The following is a 22,598-nucleotide window of genomic DNA, read 5'->3' on the forward strand; positions in this document are numbered from 1 at the left end:
ACCTTGCTAAACAAGAAATGATACCTATATTATACTAGGTCTACTGTCAACTATTACAACATGCATTTTTCACTGAAACAATTTTGTCAGAAACTTGTCTCCTCTCTTTTTTGTCTTCTCTGATTTGTTCTTGCCATGTAGTGGTGTATTTCATTCCTTTTATATGTTCCCACTGAATCAAAATCATTTGTACAAATTCAATGATTGAAAACTTTTCTTTTTCGAACTTGTTTCAGTGAGAAATGGATGTTGTAATAGTTGGCTGTAACGTTAGCACAACATAGGTATCATTTCTTGTCTAACAGGGTTTATGATGTCAAAATTTGAATCTTGTTTTTTGGGCCCGTCTTGTTTTTTCGCCCTCTCGCATTAGATTTGGAGTCCGCGGAGGATGTCATCCATAAAATTTACTAGGTGTGGCCTTAGTAATTCACTGCTGAGTTTAATTCACTGCAAGATGCATTTTCGACAGTTTTTGATTCCAACATCGCCTACAACGTCTTTGACCGTTCGTTCACCCGGAAAAGGGTTATGCAAATGAATCAATCAGCGCCCCGTGATTTGATTGGTTGATTTTTGTCAACCCTTGCAACCTGACAAAGTACATCAGGGCACAACCTTTCTAAGAAGCTCGGTGGAACAACGCTCGTGCTTAATCAGTTCAATAACAATCAGTACGTAGTATTTTTGAGCGAGCACATAGTCAGTGATCAGCTACGACTATGGCGTCGGCGCGGATTTTCCTCAGTTTTCTTGCGTTCCTTGTGTGCTGTGCTGTCGTTTCTTGCTCTGTACAAGACCAGACGGTAGAGGGCCGGACAGACGACTGCCTCACGGTCACGTATTGTCCGAGGACGGCCGCCGTGTGCACAGACGGGGCGCTGGTGGAAAAGGTGTTGGCGGACATGCTGGTACGCCTGGGGAGAGCCGAGCAAGTGGCGCTGGCACAAGCAGGTAAAGACTAGCCTCCATAGCATGCCAAAAACTGGGGGTTTTGGGGGTCTTCATGGTCTTTGAGAGCTTTTACATGTATGTGATATTTTCTGATTGCATATAGACAACATAGCCGGCCTGGTTGAATTACCCCCGTTTTTGAACTGGGTTAATCAGAAAACAGGCGAAGACCACCAAACCCATATGGCCAGTTCTATAAGCCTGCTACGGAGGCTAGGTAAAGACCCTGTCACACACACACACGCACATACATAAACGCACAAAGCTGTTCAGCCTTCTCTCTGCTTGCTCGATGGAATTTGTTACATTTAATGCTATATGTTAGATAAATTCAATTTCATTCTAGAAGGTAATAACCCTTACTGTGTATACAAATAGGTACGTATATTGCGAAAGTCGCTGTACTTTTGTTGTGTCAATTCAGTTATATGGCCTCATGAACACCAACCAAACGCACCAGAGGCTAAGAAAAACACTGGTAACAATTGCGAGTTTGAGGGCATGTTAGAACATACACAAGAAATATTATTATCCTCTGTTAAACTACCGACATTAACACCACACCGCAAACACTGTAATTACTTCACGGAGCGTTGTGTCCTACGAACTCTTGTTATCACCTGATTATTCAGAACTCATAAAGAACCTCACAGAGAGAACGGCGTCCCTGGAGGCTGAACTGAGTGCGCTCAAACAGCAGTCTGTCAATCACACCGACAAGCGGTGCTGTGCGGAACTGCAGAGTCAGCTGACACAGAGCGCCGACCTGACTTCCAAAATCAAGGACGACCTCTGTGGCACGTCGCCAAGTCTTGGTACGATCCTTAATGCTCAGGCCATGTTGATTTGATTATATGGATGACATCCTGTAGAAACCTCACAACTGATGCGTGCGTGCGAATAAAAAAAAGTTTGGCAAAAAGTTGCATTTATTATGAAATCTTCGTGGTCATAAATGTTGAACAAATGTCACAGGACTAAACACACAGAGTATGGTATGGCGAATAATGGAATCTTTATTTTTATTTCTTCACATTTTCTTCCTTTTCTTTTGAATTGATTTTGGCATTCTAAGACATTAGTATCGTTCTCCAATATTTTTTTTTTCAATCTTCGGCATATATTTGCTAATTTTGCAGTCGCTTTGTACGATTTACAGTATGGTCGAAAATCTTTCTTTTGAAACGGACGAAAATCCATGCGCACGCAGTAGTCATCCAGTTACACATGAAATCAACATGGCCTTACTAGTTAATACAAGTTTAATGTACCTCATTCGTTTTCAGCGTGCAAGGTACGTTTTGAGCTTATTCGTACCTGCTATGGTTAAGATTGGTTGAGTAGGAACTGAATAGTATATTGCAGAACAATATGTATGTGTTTAGAGTTAAAACTTTTGTTCCAACACAAGAAAATTGCTCTCACCTAGAACTTTAGACCAGTCACTCTGGTCTTCCTCAGTAGACTGACCCAGTGAGACTTGTCACATGGCTTCTCTGAAGTGTGACGTCGACACAGGGTCAGTCTGCTGAGGAAGACCAGAGTAACTAGTCGAAAGCTCTAGGTGAGAACAAGTCTCTTGCGTTGGAACAAAATTTTAACTCTAAACATGTTACTACCAACACAGATGAACTTTCATGATAATATGTAACATAACATTATGCTCTAAGAGATTTTATCTATTGAATGCTCGTATTAAAACATTACTACACCAGGAATGGTATATCAACCTGGCAACAGCCACATAACGCAAAGTTGCCAGTTATGTGGCTGTTGCCAGGTTGATATGCTATCCCTAGTGTGGTAAAAAATGTTTTAATACCAGTATTCAAGAGATAAAATCTTTTTTTTAAACACTTAAAAGTGTTATGCTTTATAAAAGCATAACACTAAAGCAGAACTTTTAAGCGTTCCACTAGGTTTTCCCCTAGCTCACACAACTTCACCGTTCAAATTCCTTGTTCGAAATCTTTTTACAATGACAGCTTCTTTCCCCGTACGACCAAGCTTTGGAATTCCCTCTCCCTGACAAGTGTTTCCCACCAACCTACAGTCTACAGGCTTTCAAATCAAACGTTCACCGCCATCTCTTGACATATCCATGCTTCTCTCATATTTCTAGTTCAATGCCGAGAAGTGGTTATATAAGCCTTGCATTGAACCACTCCGTTAAAAAAAACTATAACCCCCTTCTTGTTTAAAGTTAAGACTTTTGATCCAACACAAAAATTCTCTCACCTAGAGCTTTCGACCAGTCACTCTGGTCTTCCTCAGTAGGCTGACCCAGTGAAGCTTGTCACGTGGCTTCTTTGCAGTGTGACGTCAACACTGGGTCAAATTTCAGGGCCCATCACCCTACATTGAACCGCGACGGGGGCCGACATCGTCTACCAGATACCTTTGACCCAGTGTTGACGTCACACTTCAAAGAAGCCACGTGACAAGCTTCACTGGGTCAGGTCAGTCTGAGACCAGAGTGACTGGTCGAAAGCTCTAGGTGAGAGAATTTTTGTGTTGGATCAAAAGTCTTAACTTTAAACATGTAACTACCAACACAGATGAACTTTCATGATAGTAACCCCCTTCTTGTTATACCAGGCCACATCTTCCAAGTAACATCACCGGCCGGCTCGTACAAGTACGACTATGATGAGGCAGTGCAGGCCTGCTCTGAGCAGAACGCCAGTCTCGCCTCCTACCACCAGCTGTACGAGGCGTGGCAAGACGGGCTGGAGGTGTGTTCATGCGGCTGGCTGGCAGACAGGACCGCCAGATATCCCATGCAGGCTGGCAGGTTTGTTTGTTCGTTTGTTTGTGTCGCCAAAAATCAGTTACTCAAGCAACTGAATATAATTTTGGAAATGGTCAGACGTTTCAGCTAGTATCCACTAGCTTTCGTCCGTGACTGAGAGACCAGAGGAGAAATGCAGGTTTATAAGCACGAACTATGGATTGGTATGTAAATAAGTTCGACAAGTCAAGACAAGATGATGCAAATAAGTCTAGCTAACTGACTAGCTGAAACGTCTGAGTTTGTTTATTAAGGAATCTCCAATTTAGAGACAATACAACCGCTACTCTTTCTGAAGTCATCTTACGTACATTGTGAAAAAAAACATTATAACTACTGTTTACATTCGCTTCTAACTACTTTATGATAATTGTACAATAAACGTCATTTAACCCAATCTAGACCGGGAGGGGGCTAAAAATGCCCGCGCTAAATTTTCGTCTGCTCTGTTAATTCTTACTCAAACACATTCACATACATGTATTACTAGTATATGGTGACTGGAGCAGAGTAGACCATGAAATTGCAACATTATGTAACCCCACACCAGTCACCATGGTGACAGACGTCAACAAATCATGTCATTGGTCAGGTCATAGGTCACTGTTTGGAGAAGAAGAAGAAACTGAGCAAAACCAATGTGTTTTCCTTCGGTAAATATAATTACACATTTGATGATGATATTGATACATTATTGTCTGCAGCAGATATTTCCACCATCATAAAACATGCGTTGATTCAGATATCAATATTTTACACAGGCATGGATGTGGCGATGGTCGAAAGATCAACACCTGTGAGTGGGCGCCCAACACCTGGAACGCTTGGTGCTTCAAGAACCTAGACATATGTGACTAACAGCGAACGCACATGGGGGTGTACACGCTCGAATACGTACCGCGCACACAGCATTGCACCAAATCTCAACCAATCAGCTTCTTGCAAATTCGCGGGTAATTTGACAAGCACGCTGTGATTGGTCTACGAAAAAGACCTATTCTACACTATGCGTATTCATATCAACCAAATGAGCGAAAAACATCTGAGGGTATCTGTCCACTCTACACCAAATTCCAGATGTTTTGGCTCAAAAATGAAGAAGTTGAATTCGTTTGACGAAATGGCAGGAGAAGAAGATGGGGGTCATGTGGCGTAGTGGGTAACGACCTGCCTCACTTCGCTCAGATGAAAATGAGTACTAGTATTGTATTGTCCCATGTGTTGGTGGCGGCATTAATATAAGTTGAAAAAAAAACTTGAGTGTGCCTTCACCACCGACATCTTGTGATTACATGTTGGAATATAATAAAAGGAGGAGGGAGAGAAGAAGAAACGAGGAAATACAATGTATTTTACCCGTACTATATGTACGAAGTGAAATATAAAAATGGCAACTCTTCTGAATGGCACATCATAATTATTTGTAAAACAACCAAAACTCATCAAACCGGATTCATACCTCGTCTGTGCTATAGAGCCACGAACAAGATTAAAGGTGATGAAAGAGAACGGATTTCCTGTATAACATGCCGGCTCGTGCATACATGTATACATGTCCATCACAAAGCCCTCCTACTACATAAGGCCCTGAACAACCAACTACCGCCGTACATGCGCTGGATTTTCACAAATACTGTAGGGATAGAGCGACCAGAAGCACCAGACAAAGCGCAACTGATCTCCTAGCGGTACCGATGCCATTAAGAGAAATATACCGGAGATCCCTAGCCTACTCTGGCTCGCTTGTATGGAACGCTCTTCCTCAGCATGTTAGAGCAGCACCTACTCTTAGAACCTTTAAAAGACTGCTAGTATCGTAACTGACTTTGACTGAACGACTTTGGACACAACGACTTATGAGTTATTTATTAGTTATTGCCATTTTGTTTATTTATTTACTTTGTGTGAGTTACCTTGTGTATAAAAATTATTACTTTGTTTTCATTTGTGAGCAAGTAGTATTTATGTTACGACCCCCTGACACCTCCACGCTCGACCTCTATGAAAAGCGGCCGATTAGAACATGTAACACAGTTACAGATCGAGTTGAAATAAAGGCTCAAACAAACAAACAAACTAACAATTAACTGGTAATCTCCAAGCAGATCCCAGTATCCAATAGCCAGAGGTTTGTACGGCCACCTTTGAGTGTCCATTAAAAAAATTACAAAGGCTCCAAATATTTCATGTAGGTATGAGATCTCTGAAATCTTGTTACATTCAAGGAGGAAGAATGATTGATTTCACTATTTCTAAACTTTATATCACTGATTTCTATCCAAATATTAAGTGCTGGTGCAATAACAGAATCTCTTTAGTAAATGCTTTTTATTTTCTATGACATACATAGTCATGAGTGTACTTCTTAACAACATTTGTTTCATGTGTATCATCTGTAATAACTCTTACTGATGTGATTTTCAAAAGATTTACTAATGAAGTACTAAACATGATACAAAAACACATGTACAACCTCAAAATAATCCTTTGTACTACAATTTTGGTATGAAAGTAAGAATTAGGCATCTTGAAAGAGACTATATGTTAACATTAAGCTGCTGAACTTCTAGTCTCTACATGTTATGCTATTTCCCTCAACAATGACTCATCTGTCCCTGCAGTACTCAAGTCTCCCACCAGGGGGACACTAGCTCTCTTTACCAACTTGTCCCACACACTGCTGTGGAGATAGAAATCATGGGGAAGGGACACGGCCTGCACACGATACAGCCCGCCTGGGAGCTCATGTATCCCCGCTACAGTAAACAATGACACTAAACTTGACTTTGACATCATCGGTCCGTCGTGGATATCTATAAACTTGCCCATTCTGTAGAGTGTTACTCGACCTCCCTGCACCCTCTCCTCCACCTCACGCTGCTTGTACTGGTTGTGCCTAAACAGCCTGAGAGCCAGGCTAGGGTCCACTTCAAGTCTCTCGAAAGGCATGTCCTTAGATTTCATGGCGATTGCAGAGAGGCTCAGGGAACGGAGGTTATCTCTCGTTGGTGTCCAATTCTTCAGGCCCAGGTCCACGTCGTATAGAAACATGCCCTTGATAATGGGGAGTTCGGGAGCGCGGGAAAGCTGTACGTAAAACGTGTCCTTGAATGCCGTCTCCATCACCGCTCCGAGAATCAGGGCGCAGGAGCGCCAGTACGCCTTGTTGGCCTCCTCGGGGTCTTGGTCGCGGAAGCGTACGAAGCTCAACTCGCAATCCTCCGTCAGCGGTCGCCACATGTCCCAGGGTTCACCGTTCACCAGGGCAAGAGCAGAGTACTTGGTGTAGGTCTCACTGATGTCTGTAACGGGTGGAAAATGTCATAAATTAAACAGGGTTTGAAATACTGGGTGCATGTGCACCTTAGTGCACCCAAATTTGGAGCTGTGCACCAGTCCACCCGAATATTTCCATAGGTTTACGTATGTAAAGATGTTAAATGTATAGTAGTATACAGCATATTCTTAATACCCAGGTGTCAAGAAAGAATAAATCATTCTTATAGTACTTTTCTTCAGAAATGAAACATAATTAGTTTTTGCTGACATGCTACTTATTCTATCTTACATGGTGCACCCAAAATTTTTTTTGCGTACCCAATCTTTTAGGTTGGGTGCACTAGCACACCTATTCCCAAAAATGAATTTCGAGCCCTGTTGATCTTCACAACATCATCCACATGTAGAACGCACTATTGTATTTCTTCGGCTTTAAAAATTCTCCTCTACTACATGTACTAGTATTTTATAACCAAGCAAATGGCGACCACTCATTGTTTTCTTTAATCCTGATTTTTAGATCCTGATTTGCATAATTATTGTTATTAAGTGAAGCATCACTTAGGCTACCTTCTTCTTATCTACATACCAAAAATCATGATGATCTGTCGACTAGATCTTGAGTTGAATCACTTTGAGTTATCCAAACATTTTTTAACAAATGCCCCTGCAGTTCCAGAAGAAAATGCTAGGAGGGCCAAACACTTCTTCCTGTACACAACAGCTAACTACCACACAAGAGATCCTAGCATGACTACATCACAAACTAGAGTTCCACGGCCTTTACCAAATTATGTTTACCTTACAGCTGACGAATTATGTTTCTCATTGACGATACAAATAAGATCATTTGCCTAGCTGTTGTGAATTATATCATGAATAACATCTTATTGTGATTGTGTTTACAGACAAACAGACACACACACACAGAGACACCCACACGAACACCTCTGAAAACAATTAACCTTCTGGGCAAAGGTATTAATCATGAGTCACTAGAACACTGTATGACTGTACTTTCACTTTCACTGTCCAAATCTGTTGTCCCTATCAAAAGTTGATCTGTAAGAATACCACTGTTTTGTTCTGAATCATATAAGTAAAGAACTCATAGCCAACACGGTTAGCAAAGCTAAACGCAATGTTTCCTTAATATCATCAACAATTTCTTACTTTATTGAGCGTGTCACAACAAGCAGAGTCGATCGAACGTTAAAGGTAAAGGTCAGTCTACTTTAATCGGAACTGGGTGTAGGGGAACTCCAGGGTCCCAAGTTCACTTGCCATCTTTCTTTCCAAGCGACGCCAAGACTTCAGGTTCTCGAAAGACTTCAGGCCGTTGCAACAACCTAACCGCACACGACAAGGTCAGTTCTTTACACTGAGAGAAAGAACCGAGTGTAGCTGTACATGTGCATAACATGCATTGGGCTGGCAAGGTTTAACTTTTGTTTGTCATTTGGTGGTTAATGGACATTTAAAATAACATTGACGTTAGGTTGAGGGCAGTGCCAACTGTTAAAATACCGTAAATACTAAGTAAAGCGCAGCGAAGCTTTTAGTCACTTGTTCAAGTATACAGTATATAATCTTTAACATTTGGTTCAATTTGGTAAGCTGAAATTATAGGTCTGTGGGAGGTAGTACATGTATTGGCTTATTTGTCATCAAATATTTTCATCACTAGGTGTGTCTCTGTTACGCAATAATGGCGAATTAAAACTGACCGCAAGTATTCAATGCTACCGACGCCATTAAACCTGTTCTTTCACTATATATCAACAATGTTTCAACTTTGACACCATTAACCTAATAGTATTTTAATTTTATGGAGGGGTGCTGTTGTTTTTTTGAGTACTTGTTTTTTTTTCATACCAAACTCAAATAGGCCAGGCGTAGTTAAGGCTGTCAGTGGTTAATCATTATTCATAATCCCTGTTGACACAATTGCGAAGGTGCTTCGCTGAAGGACAAAATCGATTTAATGATTCATTATGAAGCAGTATCGCTATGAACCATATTCAGACCTGGGGTGGTGAGCTTTTGGGGCCTGTGCCAAATCTTCTGTAGCGCCTAAAAGGCTTGCCCTAGAACAATCAAACTTTTTAGGTGACTTTTCCTAAAATATATCTTGCAATAAAGTTAGTTTTAGTTTGATAAGTTTTGGATTTTTAATGGGTTTTCGTGTTGCCATGGCAACAGGTTTCTGACAGGTAGTTTTTAGAACATTCCAATTAACTCATTAAAATATAAAAAATTCATGATTTTAGGTTTACTTACATGTTCTTTCTAATATCTATAACATATAATTATCTGTAATTTCTGTAATGAAATGTTCATAATTCAAGCTAAGTTAGTGCCATCATCAGTGCAAACATTGCCATTACTGTTTGTAGCATACAATTCAAGTTCAGCAGCACAAGTGACAAATCGTCCTGTTTTGTATCTCATCTGCAGTCACATTATGATGGATGAAGCATGCAAGTATCCAAAACAATGCTCGGATGATTTGAGGGCCAAGGCGACCCTAGAGGTAGAGAAAATCCATTCGCAGATGAAGCACAGTTCAAAAGAAGATTTTCTTGCATATGTGTCGTCACTCCTCAGCAAGATGCAGTGCATAACAGAAGATAAAGAGCGCCTTAAAGACGAGAAGAAGGCTCTGGAAGCTAGCCGCGAAAGCATCATCAAAGAAAAGGACAAGAACGCCAAGGAAAGAGACGAGGCAGTCGCTGAGAGGGAAAATGTGATGAAAGAAAACGAGTCTCTTAAGGAGGAAAACAAAAGCCTGCTCCAAGCCCAACACGAGATGGAGAAGACGATGATACGACACGAGGAAAAAGACAAGCAGGCAAAATCACAGGCTGACACCAAGAAGGAGCAGTATGAGCAGCAGAAAGAATTCTTGAAGAAGACTGAGGAGAGGCTGGAGAAGACTGAGGACAGACTGAAGAAGACTGAGGACAGACTGGAGAAGACCGAGCTGGAATTGGAGGAATTCCGCAAGAACCTTAAAGTTAAAGCAGCTGAAGAGGCTCCTTACGTGGCACCAGTCGGCAGTCCCTTCCACGTGGCAGAGGGAGTGGCGAATGATTCCTCTAGTTCTAGCGATGACAGCGAGGAATACTACGAGACCATAGAGGGAGAAGAGGAACCTGAAGTGCCGGTGGAAGTACCAGAACCACCACCGCCTCGTTCCACGAGGAACGCACCCCCAGCAAGCAGCAGGGAAAAGGGTAAAAAGAATGTAATCAGGAGGCTCTTGCCCAGTGGAAAGAACAAAAGTATCAAAGTGCAAGGGAACAACAACATGGTTCACATAGCAGCGGGTGATACCATGGCTGGTTCTCATGATATTGTCAAAAGCGTTTACCAGGTTGTCCAGTCAGCTGACCAGCGTCCAGGCAATGAATACACTACAATGGTTAGCGCAATGTAAGGAAAGATACTTATGAAAAATGTACATTAGCACAGGGTTCCAAATAATACTGCCGGCACTGTTGCCTTATTTCTACCACATACATGTGCGAGACCTACTCTCCAATCTTCTTTTGTTGAAGACCCTTGCTTCTTGATAGATTTAATTGTTTCACTCCAGATCCACGGTTGATCTGAATCCTTTTCCTTACCCTTTGCACCTAGCCCAAACGGTTGGTCCCCGAATTGAAAAACATTCATACGTAGCACACCAGGGGCTGGACATTCCCCCTCGTCCTCGAAAATGATTACCCTTCGTTTTTCTAAGACTTTCCCCATGATTTGAACATCTAACACACAGTAACCAACACAGTTAATAGGAAGATCATTTGCTGCCGTTACTTTAGTGTTACATGTAGCTTAACCAGCTCAACTTGTCTTTTAACTGTTCACCATTAGTATTACATTGTATTTACAAAATGAGTGTTAAAACAGCTATGCATCGTTGTGGTCAAATGTTTCTGATATATCTTGCACATTTTGTATATGAATTATTTTAATGTAATTTCTATAAGCAAAATAGAAATATGACTAAGCAAAATTTGAATTTGAGTATGCAAAATGTATGTGCATGTAATGTGATGTGTAAATGCGGTTTTGTAACATTTGTAAATGTTTTTATGTCATCAAGTGCAACTCAACTGTCACAATTCCATTTTAAGACTGTCGCCGTGAACGTTTTTAACAATGTACATCTTTGAACGCAATTCAGCTTTCTGCTGCAATGTTCATGATTATTAACCAATAAACCATTTTTGATTGATCAATAATTGTGTTATCAAGTTATTGTGTTTACAGACACACAGACACAGTCACAGATACACAGACACACACATGAACGTTTCTCAAAACATAAGTTCATAACCTTAAACTTCTTGGCGAAGGTAAATATCAAAACCGGAAGTTCCACTGCAGTACCATAACAAGCCACCAGGAGACCCCAAAATTGACATCTAATCATTTTAGGTCTCATCAACACCTACCTCTCTGCGAAACAAGCTACTAGTTTACAAAGCTTTATATCAAGACATATCCAAATATAAGAGTAGAGTAGAGTAGAGTTGATAAATATAAAGACAATCCATCAAGAGTTTTCATGAGTTATCGTGTTGACACACAGTGCACACACGCACAAGAGACACTCTCAAAACGCTACTGAAAACCATGGAGGTAAGTGTAATTTTTTTTTACCTCCATGCGAAAACATAACGTTGTTGGCGATGCTAACACTCACTATTCACTAATCTCCAAGCAGATCATACGGTGGCAAGGCAGTACAGTTAGTTAATCCATTGGCCGGCATGGTCAGAGGTGGCTAAAACTATTATGGCTCCTCTGGCGCCTTGCCACAGTATGATTTGCCTGGAGATTAACAAAATATCACTGTGACACTCACGCATGGCACAGTGGTAAGGCGTGGACAGGTTCTTGTTCATGACGAAAGTGCCGGGGTCGTTGGGCCCCACGTGAACGACCTCGATCTTCTCCAGTCGCCGCACCAACCCCTGCTGTCGCCGCTTCTCCTCCTCGAAAATGTCGTTCCTGTACTCGGTGACCAGGGCGTTGGTCACCCTCTCGGTGCTGCAGTACCTTCTGTGAGCAATGCACCTTACGGAGGGCCGAATTAAGGCCTTTAACCGAGACATTTCGATGTAAACTTCGACAAAAACTCTTGCACGTCGCCCTCCCACCTTGGGTGATCAAGGGTTACGGCGCATGCGAAGTGGGGCTAAAATAGCCTCGATATTCAGTCATCAAAAACTGGGACTCCAACACTAAAAGTTCAACAAATTTGCGTAACTGACAATAGTAAATCATTGATAATAAAACATAACAGTTATTATAACTTGCATATACCTGTTGGATGTAAATTATCCGTTTAAGCGTAATTTGGCGAAACCAACACGTTCAAATTAAATATCCTACCGAGTCTGAAAACTAGACTATTACCCGGGGCAGCTTGGGTAGTTGACATAGTTTCAACATGGCGGACTCGGACGGCTGTTGGTTATTTCTACGGTTGTTTTTGTTGTCGTCTGACTCCTAACGGCGGCCGGAATCGCAAAAATCTACATCCGAGAGAGCACACGACTGCTTTGTCAGTAAAACCTGAGGTAAGTGGAAAGGTTTCGTCCCGTAGATTCAATATTACGCGGCCAATTTTTCCGAGCGGGACTTGTGAGAGGGTTCAAAACACCTGTTATGCATCAGAACTTTGTTGATACCGTTTGAAACTGAAGAAATTGTATAATTTACCCCTCATAGAATTATGCATATGTTTTTTTTTTTTTTGCACGGAATTCACAGGGTTGAAATTGTACCAGTCGGGAAAGTACAGTAGGTGTTATAATATCTAGCCATAATAATAGATCAGAAATTCGGATTCAGAATTTTCCATAATTTATAACGGCACAAAACGATATGAGGACACACCGAAACAAAGACTTGCAGGGCTCGAAATACATGTACTTTTTTCTACCAGTGCAGGTAAGACTGAAAATCGCCTGCACCATACAAATTTTACCTACACCACTCAGACTTTGAGAAGTATGGATCATACTAAAAACTATTATTTCTTTTATACTGGTACTTTATATGTGGTAATTACAGTCATCATTGAGTCAATGCAAATAAAAATCTACATATACATGTACCTACATCATTACTTGTAACCTTACATGTGTATAAAAACCTAGTAAATGGACCAGTACAGGTTCAGTACAGCTCCAGTTTTACCTGCACTAAGGTGCATGTGCACCCAGTATTTTGAGCCCAGTTTTGTGTTGTTAACATTAGTCACGTCTCCTATATTTATGAACTGACGTGATCACATTCTTATTGTATCAAAATTCTGAGCATGATCAAATAGCTAGTGCTGTGGACTGAGAAAAAAGGGGGCCTGCATGCCCTTTTTCGTAAGGCGTAATCATGCCTTTTTAGACTTCTTAATCTGTAGGCAGCCTCCCCAAAATCAACGCAATTCGTAATAATACATTATCCGCAAAGTGTAAAGTCATAATTAGCTCTGAGAATTTAACGTAATTTGTAATTGGCAGCAAAAATTTTGCGTAATCCATAATCACTACCCCCCCATACAGGCCCTCCAAAAAGGGTGTATTTTCTGTTCGTTTGAAAAGTGCTCATGAAAAAAGATCATGGAAGTGTACGGGTGTTATCATTTCCAACCTTGCTATTGTATAGGGCAATTTTCCCATTATTGCCTTAGATACATGTACTAGTATGTGGGTGATGAGTCAGACTTACGTCCCATGATGATACCTTTTCTTTGAGCTTTTGTTGGACTACAAAAGAGAACCCATATTGGGGTCATTATTCTGCAGAAACCAATTATATATACTATATGTGAGCTCAGCCTTTGGAAATCACAGGTTAGGCCAAGGAAAATTAATGTTATGTTTAAAGCGTCGTCCTGAAAAAACTGAGTCAGACTAGGTAGGGATTTTTTTTTTAGATTTCAGTAGAAATGATCCAACAAATAAAGTTTTTAACAATGTATCAGTACTGTCTCAAGGGCCCATTTACCTGTTTGCATGTGGACAACGAATACACCAGAAGGAAAGGTTGCTTCTGAAAGTGCATTAACTCACGTCGGACGCAGACGCGATAAACAAACACCTGTCATCGATCTCACAGCAGTCCCCAGAGGTGTGCACCAGCGATCTACCAGCCTACCTACCTGCACCCTCCCCACCGCCACAGATCATGCCGTGGGAGATGTACATGGAGCTGTCCCGAGTCAGAGTTCGTAAAGCGGGAGGTCCGGACGGTATCGCTCCCCGACTGGTTAGAATGTTCGCATGTGAACTCGCAGAACCACTCACTGACATTTTTAACACCTCACTGATAGCAGGTACAGTTCCAGCCCAGTGGAAGGAAGCAGTAGTCACGCCTATCCCCAAGGAACTGCCAGCAGTCATCGACAAGTTGCGTCCGATATCTCTGACTGCAATATTTGCGAAGATTTGCGAAGGCATCGTAGGAAAATGGGTGCTGTCAGACATATGGAACAACATCGACAAACGTCAGTTTGGGGGATCAAGAGAAGTTCGACCAACCACTACCTGATTAGTCTCACCCACTTTCTCTACCAAGGTGCTGAAAGAAGCAAAAACGTGGGAACAATCCTATTAACGGACTTTACTAAGGCATTTGATACCATCAACCACCATCAGGCCATTTTGAAACTACTTAACATGGAGACAAGACCGTCCATTGTGCCGTGGATAGTGGACTTTCTCACAGTAAGACGACAAAGAGTCCGGTATGGACAGTCACTCTCAGACTGTGAAACTCTTACCACCGGTGTCCCACAAGGCACAAAGTTTGGGGCCAATCATCTTCCTCTGCATGATAAATGATGCCTGTCAATCACTCAATGATCGGTGGAAATACGTGGATGACCTATCGCTGGGAGAGAACAGACACAACTCCGAAGAATCCCACCTTCAAGACCAAGCTAACTCCCTAGCGGAGTGGTCTGAAAGTGCACAACTGAAACTCAACCCCGGAAAGTGCATGGTGTTCACAGTGTGCTTTATGAGGAATCCGAGTCCACCTGTACCCATCAGTCTTTGCGGTAACCCCCTAAGAACAGTGGAAATCGCCAAGGTGTTAGGTGTCTGGCTTCAGTCGAACCTAAAATGGGACACGCAAGTGAGTGAAACAACAAAGAAGGGCAACAAGCGACTGTTCATGTTACGCAGACTTAAGTCATTTGGAGTCCCAGTGGAGGACCTTGTAACAGTGTACTGTGGCTTCATAAGACCGATCCTTGAGTACTGCGCACCAGTGTGGCATCACGGACTTACACGCAAACAAACTGCAACAATGGAACGAGTACAGAAACGTGCATGCCGGATTATCTTGGGTCAGAAGTATACAGACTACACCACGGGGCTACAGATGTGCAAACTTGAAACACTCGAGAAGAGACGGGCGGTCCTCTGCACCAAGTTTGCACACAGCATGACAACATCGGAGCGCACAACTGATCTCCTCCCCAACACACGGCGACAGGAGCACGGCAGGAACCTTAGAAACTCTAACAAAATGACACTGGCGCCTTGCCGCACTGCTCGATTTCAAAACAGCCCTGTACCGTCTCTACTGAGTCTGCTTAACACGAACAAATAATACGTTGTAAATCAACCACACTCAGATGTTTTTTTATTGTAATATTTTATTTTAATCGACATTTTAATACTATGTAATATTTTATGCTATTCGTCATATTGAGTTGTGTCCTATGTAAGTGATGAAACGTACTTTCATGTACTATGTAAGTAGAACGTATTTCAGCCTGACGGGCTGCAATGTTTTACCTAATAAACCAGTCATTCATTCATTCATTCATTCATTCATTCACATTTCAGGATCTTGAGGATTTGAAATGTTAAAAAAATTTTTTCTAGGCCCTTTTTTTCTAGGCCCTTTTTTCCTCCAATATTGATTTATATGAACATAGTCAGCAGTTGAATTCCCTGATGTCTTAGTATTAATTTTGCATGAAAATATTCAGAATATGATAAAGGTCATGTCTAGTGTTTGGTACAACCTCAGTCAACTCAGTATCATAGATTTTTTTGGCAAAACATCATAATTTGTGAACTCATTATATCTTCTACTTTGTTGAAAAAATATCATAATTTGTCAACTTATCTATCTTCTGTTTTGTTGGCAAAATATCGTAATTGGACTGAAGAGCCTTTCAACACCCTACTGCAGCTAGATATTTTATTCGCAACAGATGTTACTTGGTTAACAGTTGATCAGTTCATGAGACTACAACTGATCATTTGACAAGGTTTAAATGTATATTATCATAATTGCAGCACCCTGACAATTTTTCTCTGTATAATGTCCTTGCTCCAAGTTTACTGGAATAAATTGAGCCAATGTACAATATAAATTATAATACATGTACACATGTATGTATCCTTTTCTTTTATTAGAATCTCACATATCAGCAGCAATTTGGAATATTGAAAGGCATCAGAAATGCAGGGTCCAGAAGTGCCAGTACGGGTGGCAGTCAGAGTCAGACCCCTTCTTCCAAGGGAGCGACTTCATAATCACCAGGTATGTACCAGAGTTGTCTGAAATAGTGATAGTTTAAAGGGGCATTAATATGTTACATTTTTACATGAAAAACTTAAATATATTATCTAAAAAAATGTTTGTGTGACAGTGTTTTACTCTCTTTTTTTAACATATTTGTGCAATTATCTCACAGTCACATTTCTGACATTTATGATTGTCACTTATGAGGCCTACCCTGTTTGTGGTGGCACCACAAACTACTATAATGTAAACATACTTGGCCAACAGCTGCTGTGTTTCCAACTTTCAAACACAGTCATGATAAGGCATCATATTTTGGCACCTACCCTTCCTAATGGCACTTAGTTGCAAAGGAGAAAAGAAATCCAACCAGAAAATTGACTACATGTATTTGTTTTTTCGTCCTTATTATCTGTTATCTGCTTCAGTCGACTATGAATTAGTCTTTTAACTCAAAACTGTGTATTAAACTTGTGACGTCTAGGCATGACTATCTCCATCAGTTAACTTTGTAGTGAGTGAGTGAGTTTAGTAAGTGAGTGGGAGAATGAGTGAGTGAGTGAGTGCGAGTGAGTGTGTGAGTGAGTGAGTGAGTGAGTGAGTGAGTGAGTGAGTGAGTGAGTGAGTGAGTGAGTGAGTGAGTGAGTGAGTGAGTGGGTGCTCATCCTTCCTTGTTCCCTGTTGTTTGGATGTATCATTAGTTTTTGCTGGAGTAAAAAAAAGCATGTGATATTGTTGTCAGTGGCAAACCTATCGTATACATCTGGAAGAGTTTCAACTGTCTACTTCAATCTCTCCCCTGCATCAATAGGTTTGCGTACGCGTGATACCAGGTGCGAACCAGCTGGTTCTGGGCAAGGACCGCGCCTTTACGTTCGACCACGTGCTGTCCTCCAAGACATCCCAGGATGAGGCGTACAGCAAGATTGTCGAGCCGCTCGTGCAGAGCTGTTTCGAGGGGTACAACGCCACCGTGTTTGCATACGGTCAGACTGGATCTGGAAAGACGTATACCATTGTGGGAGGTGGAAATACAGGTGTGTAACTAATTAATATTATAAGTTGTTTTTGATTGATAATGATGTACGTGCAAAATTGCATGTTGAATTAGAGAATTTACATGCAATTTAAAAAAAATCTACATGGAAAATTGAAGTTCAGGCCTTTTCGTCTCGAGATGTTCAAGATACATTAAGAAAATCTCCAATAGCATGTTCTCATAATTGAGGAAAATATTCAATACACACTAGTGGGTGCTCCCGGAAGAAACGAGGTATGTGCCTGCAAACCTGGGGAATTTTGATAAACTTCAAAAAAATCATTGGGGAAAATAGGGAAAAAACACCCTACATTTTAAAATGTGTGTAGCAGCACTGTAATTATAGCAATAAAGCAGTGACTGTCATTATTCCAGAGTCTGAAGGGAACACTGTCTGATATGTTCAACATGCAGAATTTCATATTCAGATTATTCTTCACGAAAACTAGATGCAAAAGTCATTCATATAATTATAAATCATATTTTGTAATTCTAAGATTATCAAATGCCTGCTGCTACAATCTTTACAAATGTAAGTCTTACAATTAGCATGCACAAAATTTAATGTTAAACCTGTAGCCATCTGGAAATGCACCTGTAAAGCTAGACTGTGGTTAGTTTATTTATGCCACTGCTGCCTTACTATAATCAATAACATTGTTTGCACAAAGACTGTCTGAAGAGCCTTCCAGTCATGTACATGTACCCACCTGCACAATGACCCAGTCTTTCAGAGATGTTTACCTCCGTGGCATAGTGTTTATATTCAAGCTAAAGGATCTGGCAACGTTCAAAGGTCTTCAACGGGATCTGTGCTATTATTAATGCACAGATGTTCAGTCAAACTTGGCCACCAAGGATACATGGTCTTCTTAGACAAGTGGTCATCTTTTTTTTGTGCAAAAAGCATGGCAAGACAAGAATAAGAACAAGAAATCTGTAGCAATAAACAGCCCCGATGACCCAAAGTGACCCAGCCGGCGCCATTTTACATTGTGTAAAGACGGTCTGTTATTGAAATATGGCATTTAAACTGGTCTTGATTCCATCAAGATTTCTTGCTAGTACTTGTCATCAAAAATTTTTTCTGCCACATGCTTGAAAATGACGTAGTCATGATATAGTGCGTTCGCATTGGACAAGTGGTTGAAGTCCCTTAATGCTTGCATCTATGGGAAAAAATGGGACCGAGAAAAAGCAGTTGTTATGGCCTGTTGGCCAGATTATAGAATGAGGTGATAACTTGGACAAATGTGACTTGCAGAAGAAGAAAAAAATCAAATAATCAGTCTGAAAAAACCTGCAGATATCAAATCCAATCTGAAACAAAATTGATATATAATCATAGTTTGCTGACTTAATATTCATTAAGACTGAATTTTAGGAACTTTTTTTTTTTTCAAAACATTTCAATTTTTGCAGAAAGGCAGAGAAACTACATAAGTGCAGGTAAAACTTGTCTGGTGCAGGTAATTTTGAATTTTGCCTGCACCTGACTTGTATGCAAAAAAAGATTTTTGCAGAAAGGCAAAGAAACTACATGTACTGCAGGTAAAACTTGTCTGGCGCAGGTAATTTTGAATTTTGCCTGCACCTAACTTGTATGCAAAAAAAGATTTTTGCAGAAAGGCAAAGAAACTACATGTAGTGCAGGTAAAACTTGTCTGGTGCAGGTAATTTTGAATATTGCCTGCACCTAACTTGTATGCAAAAAACGATTTGAAGCCCTGTTTTGTTTTGTCTATTTTGCACTTGAGCAAGCTGCTTATATTGATTGGTTTCTGCCATGTCCTTCATTAGGTGACCTTTATGGAATTTGCGAGTTATCCGTCTTGCCTGTATACACCTCTTGTTCTCACGAGACGGAGATGATGAATGTATAATGTGGGAATAATGTGTTATTTCTCTCAGGCCTAGGAAAAAAAATGTTGTGTTTCTGAGTGTTTAAGTCCTGAAAAATTTGGGTCGGTAGGTAGGGATGATCTTTTTTTTTCGTTTAGACTTCAGTGATGATATGTATATAGGGGTCCAACTCGTACAATACAGTTTTAACATTTAAAGTAAAACTTGCATGAGGGCACTTTTATTTTCAATGTCAATATTAGAAAATCAATTGTACAATGTTTTATCATATGATTGTACAATTGTGTCAGATCATGGAGCAAGAAAAGGTTGGTTCGAAAGGTTCGAAAAATTTATCTCCCTTGCAGGGGTCCACCCCCCAAAAAAGTCTAGGGTGGCAGTTTTTTCTAGGGTCAGTCAGGAAACACAATATTTTTTTTTGTAGGCCTCAGATATACTTGTACGGATAGACCCTTTTTTTTGTAGAAAGAAGTTTTGTGCACAAAGAGATATTTAACAAATAGAATTTTTGCGCTCAAAGATATATTTTTGTGCTCAAAGAGATATTTTCTTATGACCGTAATTAGTATTATAATCAGTGCACTATGACTAAATCATGGTTGATATCATGAAATAACTTGAAAGTTGAATCATATCAAAATCAATATAGTTCAATTTGAAAGTTAAAAAAATAAGCCAGCTTCATTTTTCTAATATACTGTTTAGCAGACATGGTTTACTAAGTTACATGTAGTCAGGTTTTTTTATACATATCAATATCTATGCCCAGTGTATATTCCTTTTGAGAAAAACTATCCACCAGACATGTATTATTAAACTATAATCCATTTTAGTAATTAAATCTATTTCCATAGAGAATAACACTGTTGTCTACATGACATTTTGAATTATAGCATTTGCAAAGGTAAATGTTAAGAACCATAATTTCATAAACATAGACATTTGTGAATATAACATATAGCCAGTCTTGCATGACAGATAATGCAAAACATCCCTAGCTTCTTTGAAACCTTCTGTTCTGCTGGATTACTTTTTCAAATATTACTGAAAAATTTCAGAAAATTTGTCATTCTTACAACCAAATAAGAAAACTATTTGGTAATATAGAATGTAGACAGATTTGACATATTTGATATCTGATAGTTTAGTATTACATTGTTGGGGAGGACAATGCAATACTGGTACTGCCATTATATCACTTTGCATGAGGCAACTTTAACCCCAAAGGCCATACCAATTTAATTTGTTGTTTCTCGGATATTGGGAGAAAAAATATGAAGCGACAGGGTGAAATAACAAAAATAAAAACAGGCCAAGGCACCCCATGTTAGCCGGAAATATTACTATATGAAAAGGCCAAAACATGTCTGTCATTGAGCATTTTGCATGTAATTTAGAACAAAAAAATTTTTTTTTTTTGCAAATCAGAAAAAAAAGTGGACAGGACGATCCGAGAAGCAACAAATTAAATTGGTGTGGCCTTAGGGAAAGCTTTAGTTTTGCTTTCAGTAATACTCCCAGATGATACCCATATTCCACCCACTGTCAATAAAGTACAATGTATAGCTAGGAGTGTGTCAATTGTGGCAGACTCACCGAGGCCTAGGAAAAAAGTTATATTTCTCCCGACTGACCCTAGCAAAAACCCATAGACATTTTTTTGTTGACTGCTGGCCATAGAAATTCCAATCATTTAATGCATTTTAAGAATAATTTTTTTCTTCTGTAAATCAAGTGAAATATTTGTCCACAAGCAAACAGGTGGATGGGTCCTTGATACAGTTCCGATGCATTCTTAAAGTTAAACTTTATTTTTTGGATCATTTTATCCAAAATCTGGAAAGAAAATAACTAAAGAAAAAAAGAAAATCCCTACCTAATGACCCTATTTTTCAGGACTGAAACTGGAAACTTAAGATAACATTGATTTTCCTTAGGCCTAACTAGGAAGATTGGACCACCCAGTTGGGCCAACAAATTTTCTAATCAATTTTTCATGCCTTTCAGTCTACATGATAGGCTACATGTGCCACCTTGTGTCACTGTTGTAGTTGATATAGGGGTTGTGCCATTCTTATTTCTATGACTCACATTTGAAAATGACAATCATAAATGATCTTCTAACTGTGATAACAAAGGGATCTCTGATACTTCAATTCTGATTATCCTAAGGCTTGTTTTGCTTCATAATCATAGTATAAAAAAACAGGCAAGAGAGGATTATAATTAAGAAGAATGTTGTTCTTCAAGTCAGACTTTCTCCCTCGTAACAACTGTCAATATTGACTGTGTGGAATTTAAGGGAGTCTAGATTTGCAAATATTCTGAAACAAAGTCTGTACCCTGTAATATTGATGGTTATGTATTTAGATATTATATAATATAACATTTCATTAAATTTTATGCTTTCTGACAGAAAAAGTTTAATCCATTATCGTGGATGAACAAATGGGTAGCTTAAAGTAAGGTCTACCAGCAAAATTAGCCCCTCAAAATGCAGGAAATAGCATTTCAGAGGGTCAAGATTTCAAGATACTCTGGCGCTCAACATGATGATACGTCAAAACAAAATTGAGATGTCGGAAAAAAATGCATGATGGCTAGAACACTGCATCAAACCACAAACTTAAGGTACAATTAAGTTTGTACACAATGTATTTGTGTCCAAGACAGTGTGCAATACAATCCCTTTTGGAAGCAATGGTTTGTTGATTTTACGCCAAAAATAGTTACTCAAGCAACTGGATATAATTGTCTTCGTCAGAAGGACTATGAAATTGTCTCGCCGGAGTGTGGGGAACTGCGGATTTTGCGATATAACTCTGGAAGGCATGATTCGACGTCCATGATTTTTGGCAGGTAGATTACCGCTGTTGAGGCCGAAGTCAAGTACAAGTTTCGGCTTCGTGGGGGGTCCGTGCGTCACATTAGTGCACCTTTTGTGTTTGTGGCTTGTTAGCAAGATAACTCAAGTATTTGTAAAATGTTGATTACAATTCTTGGTGTGGTGCTTACTATTGTCGGGACCAAGGTTAAGTTCGTTACTGAGCTTCGTGGGGGGTTTCGTTGTGACTACAGGGGGCATTTTGTTAATTTTTCTTGTGAGCAGGATAA

General features: G+C 40.1%; 4 protein-coding genes across 4 annotated transcripts in view; 3 read left to right on the top strand and 1 right to left on the bottom strand.

Moving 5' to 3' along the window:
* Positions 1-582: 582 nt before the first annotated feature.
* Positions 583-4,941, top strand: LOC109463132 (aggrecan core protein-like). The gene is made up of 4 exons (XM_019759847.1): positions 583-954; positions 1,587-1,769; positions 3,553-3,748; positions 4,507-4,941. The coding sequence occupies exons 1-4, from the start codon at positions 723-725 to the stop codon at positions 4,601-4,603; spliced, it is 708 nt and encodes a 235-aa protein (XP_019615406.1). The 5' UTR covers positions 583-722; the 3' UTR covers positions 4,604-4,941.
* An 892-nt stretch (positions 4,942-5,833) lies between these two features.
* On the bottom strand, positions 5,834-12,596 carry LOC109463129 (39S ribosomal protein L39, mitochondrial-like). The gene is made up of 2 exons (XM_019759845.1): positions 11,898-12,596; positions 5,834-7,047 (listed from the first exon to the last, which is right to left on the bottom strand). The coding sequence occupies exons 1-2, from the start codon at positions 12,145-12,147 to the stop codon at positions 6,326-6,328; spliced, it is 972 nt and encodes a 323-aa protein (XP_019615404.1). The 5' UTR covers positions 12,148-12,596; the 3' UTR covers positions 5,834-6,325.
* LOC109463128 (golgin subfamily A member 6-like protein 22) lies at positions 7,394-11,169 on the top strand. The gene is made up of 2 exons (XM_019759844.1): positions 7,394-8,391; positions 9,482-11,169. The coding sequence occupies exon 2, from the start codon at positions 9,489-9,491 to the stop codon at positions 10,461-10,463; it is 975 nt and encodes a 324-aa protein (XP_019615403.1). The 5' UTR covers positions 7,394-8,391; positions 9,482-9,488; the 3' UTR covers positions 10,464-11,169.
* A 3,881-nt stretch (positions 12,597-16,477) lies between the features above and the next one.
* Positions 16,478-22,598, top strand: part of LOC109463102 (kinesin-like protein KIF27) — a 43,617-nt gene continuing 37,496 nt past the window's right edge. The window contains exons 1-2 of the mRNA XM_019759815.1: positions 16,478-16,600; positions 17,394-17,619. Of these exons, the coding sequence (XP_019615374.1) occupies positions 16,520-16,600; positions 17,394-17,619 (307 nt within the window). The 5' untranslated portion in view covers positions 16,478-16,519. The remainder of the gene's footprint in view (positions 16,601-17,393; positions 17,620-22,598) is intronic.

Source organism: Branchiostoma belcheri, unplaced genomic scaffold (assembly GCF_001625305.1).
Source record: "Branchiostoma belcheri isolate BF01 breed outbred unplaced genomic scaffold, Haploidv18h27 scaffold122, whole genome shotgun sequence".
Classification (NCBI taxonomy): domain Eukaryota; kingdom Metazoa; phylum Chordata; class Leptocardii; order Amphioxiformes; family Branchiostomatidae; genus Branchiostoma; species Branchiostoma belcheri.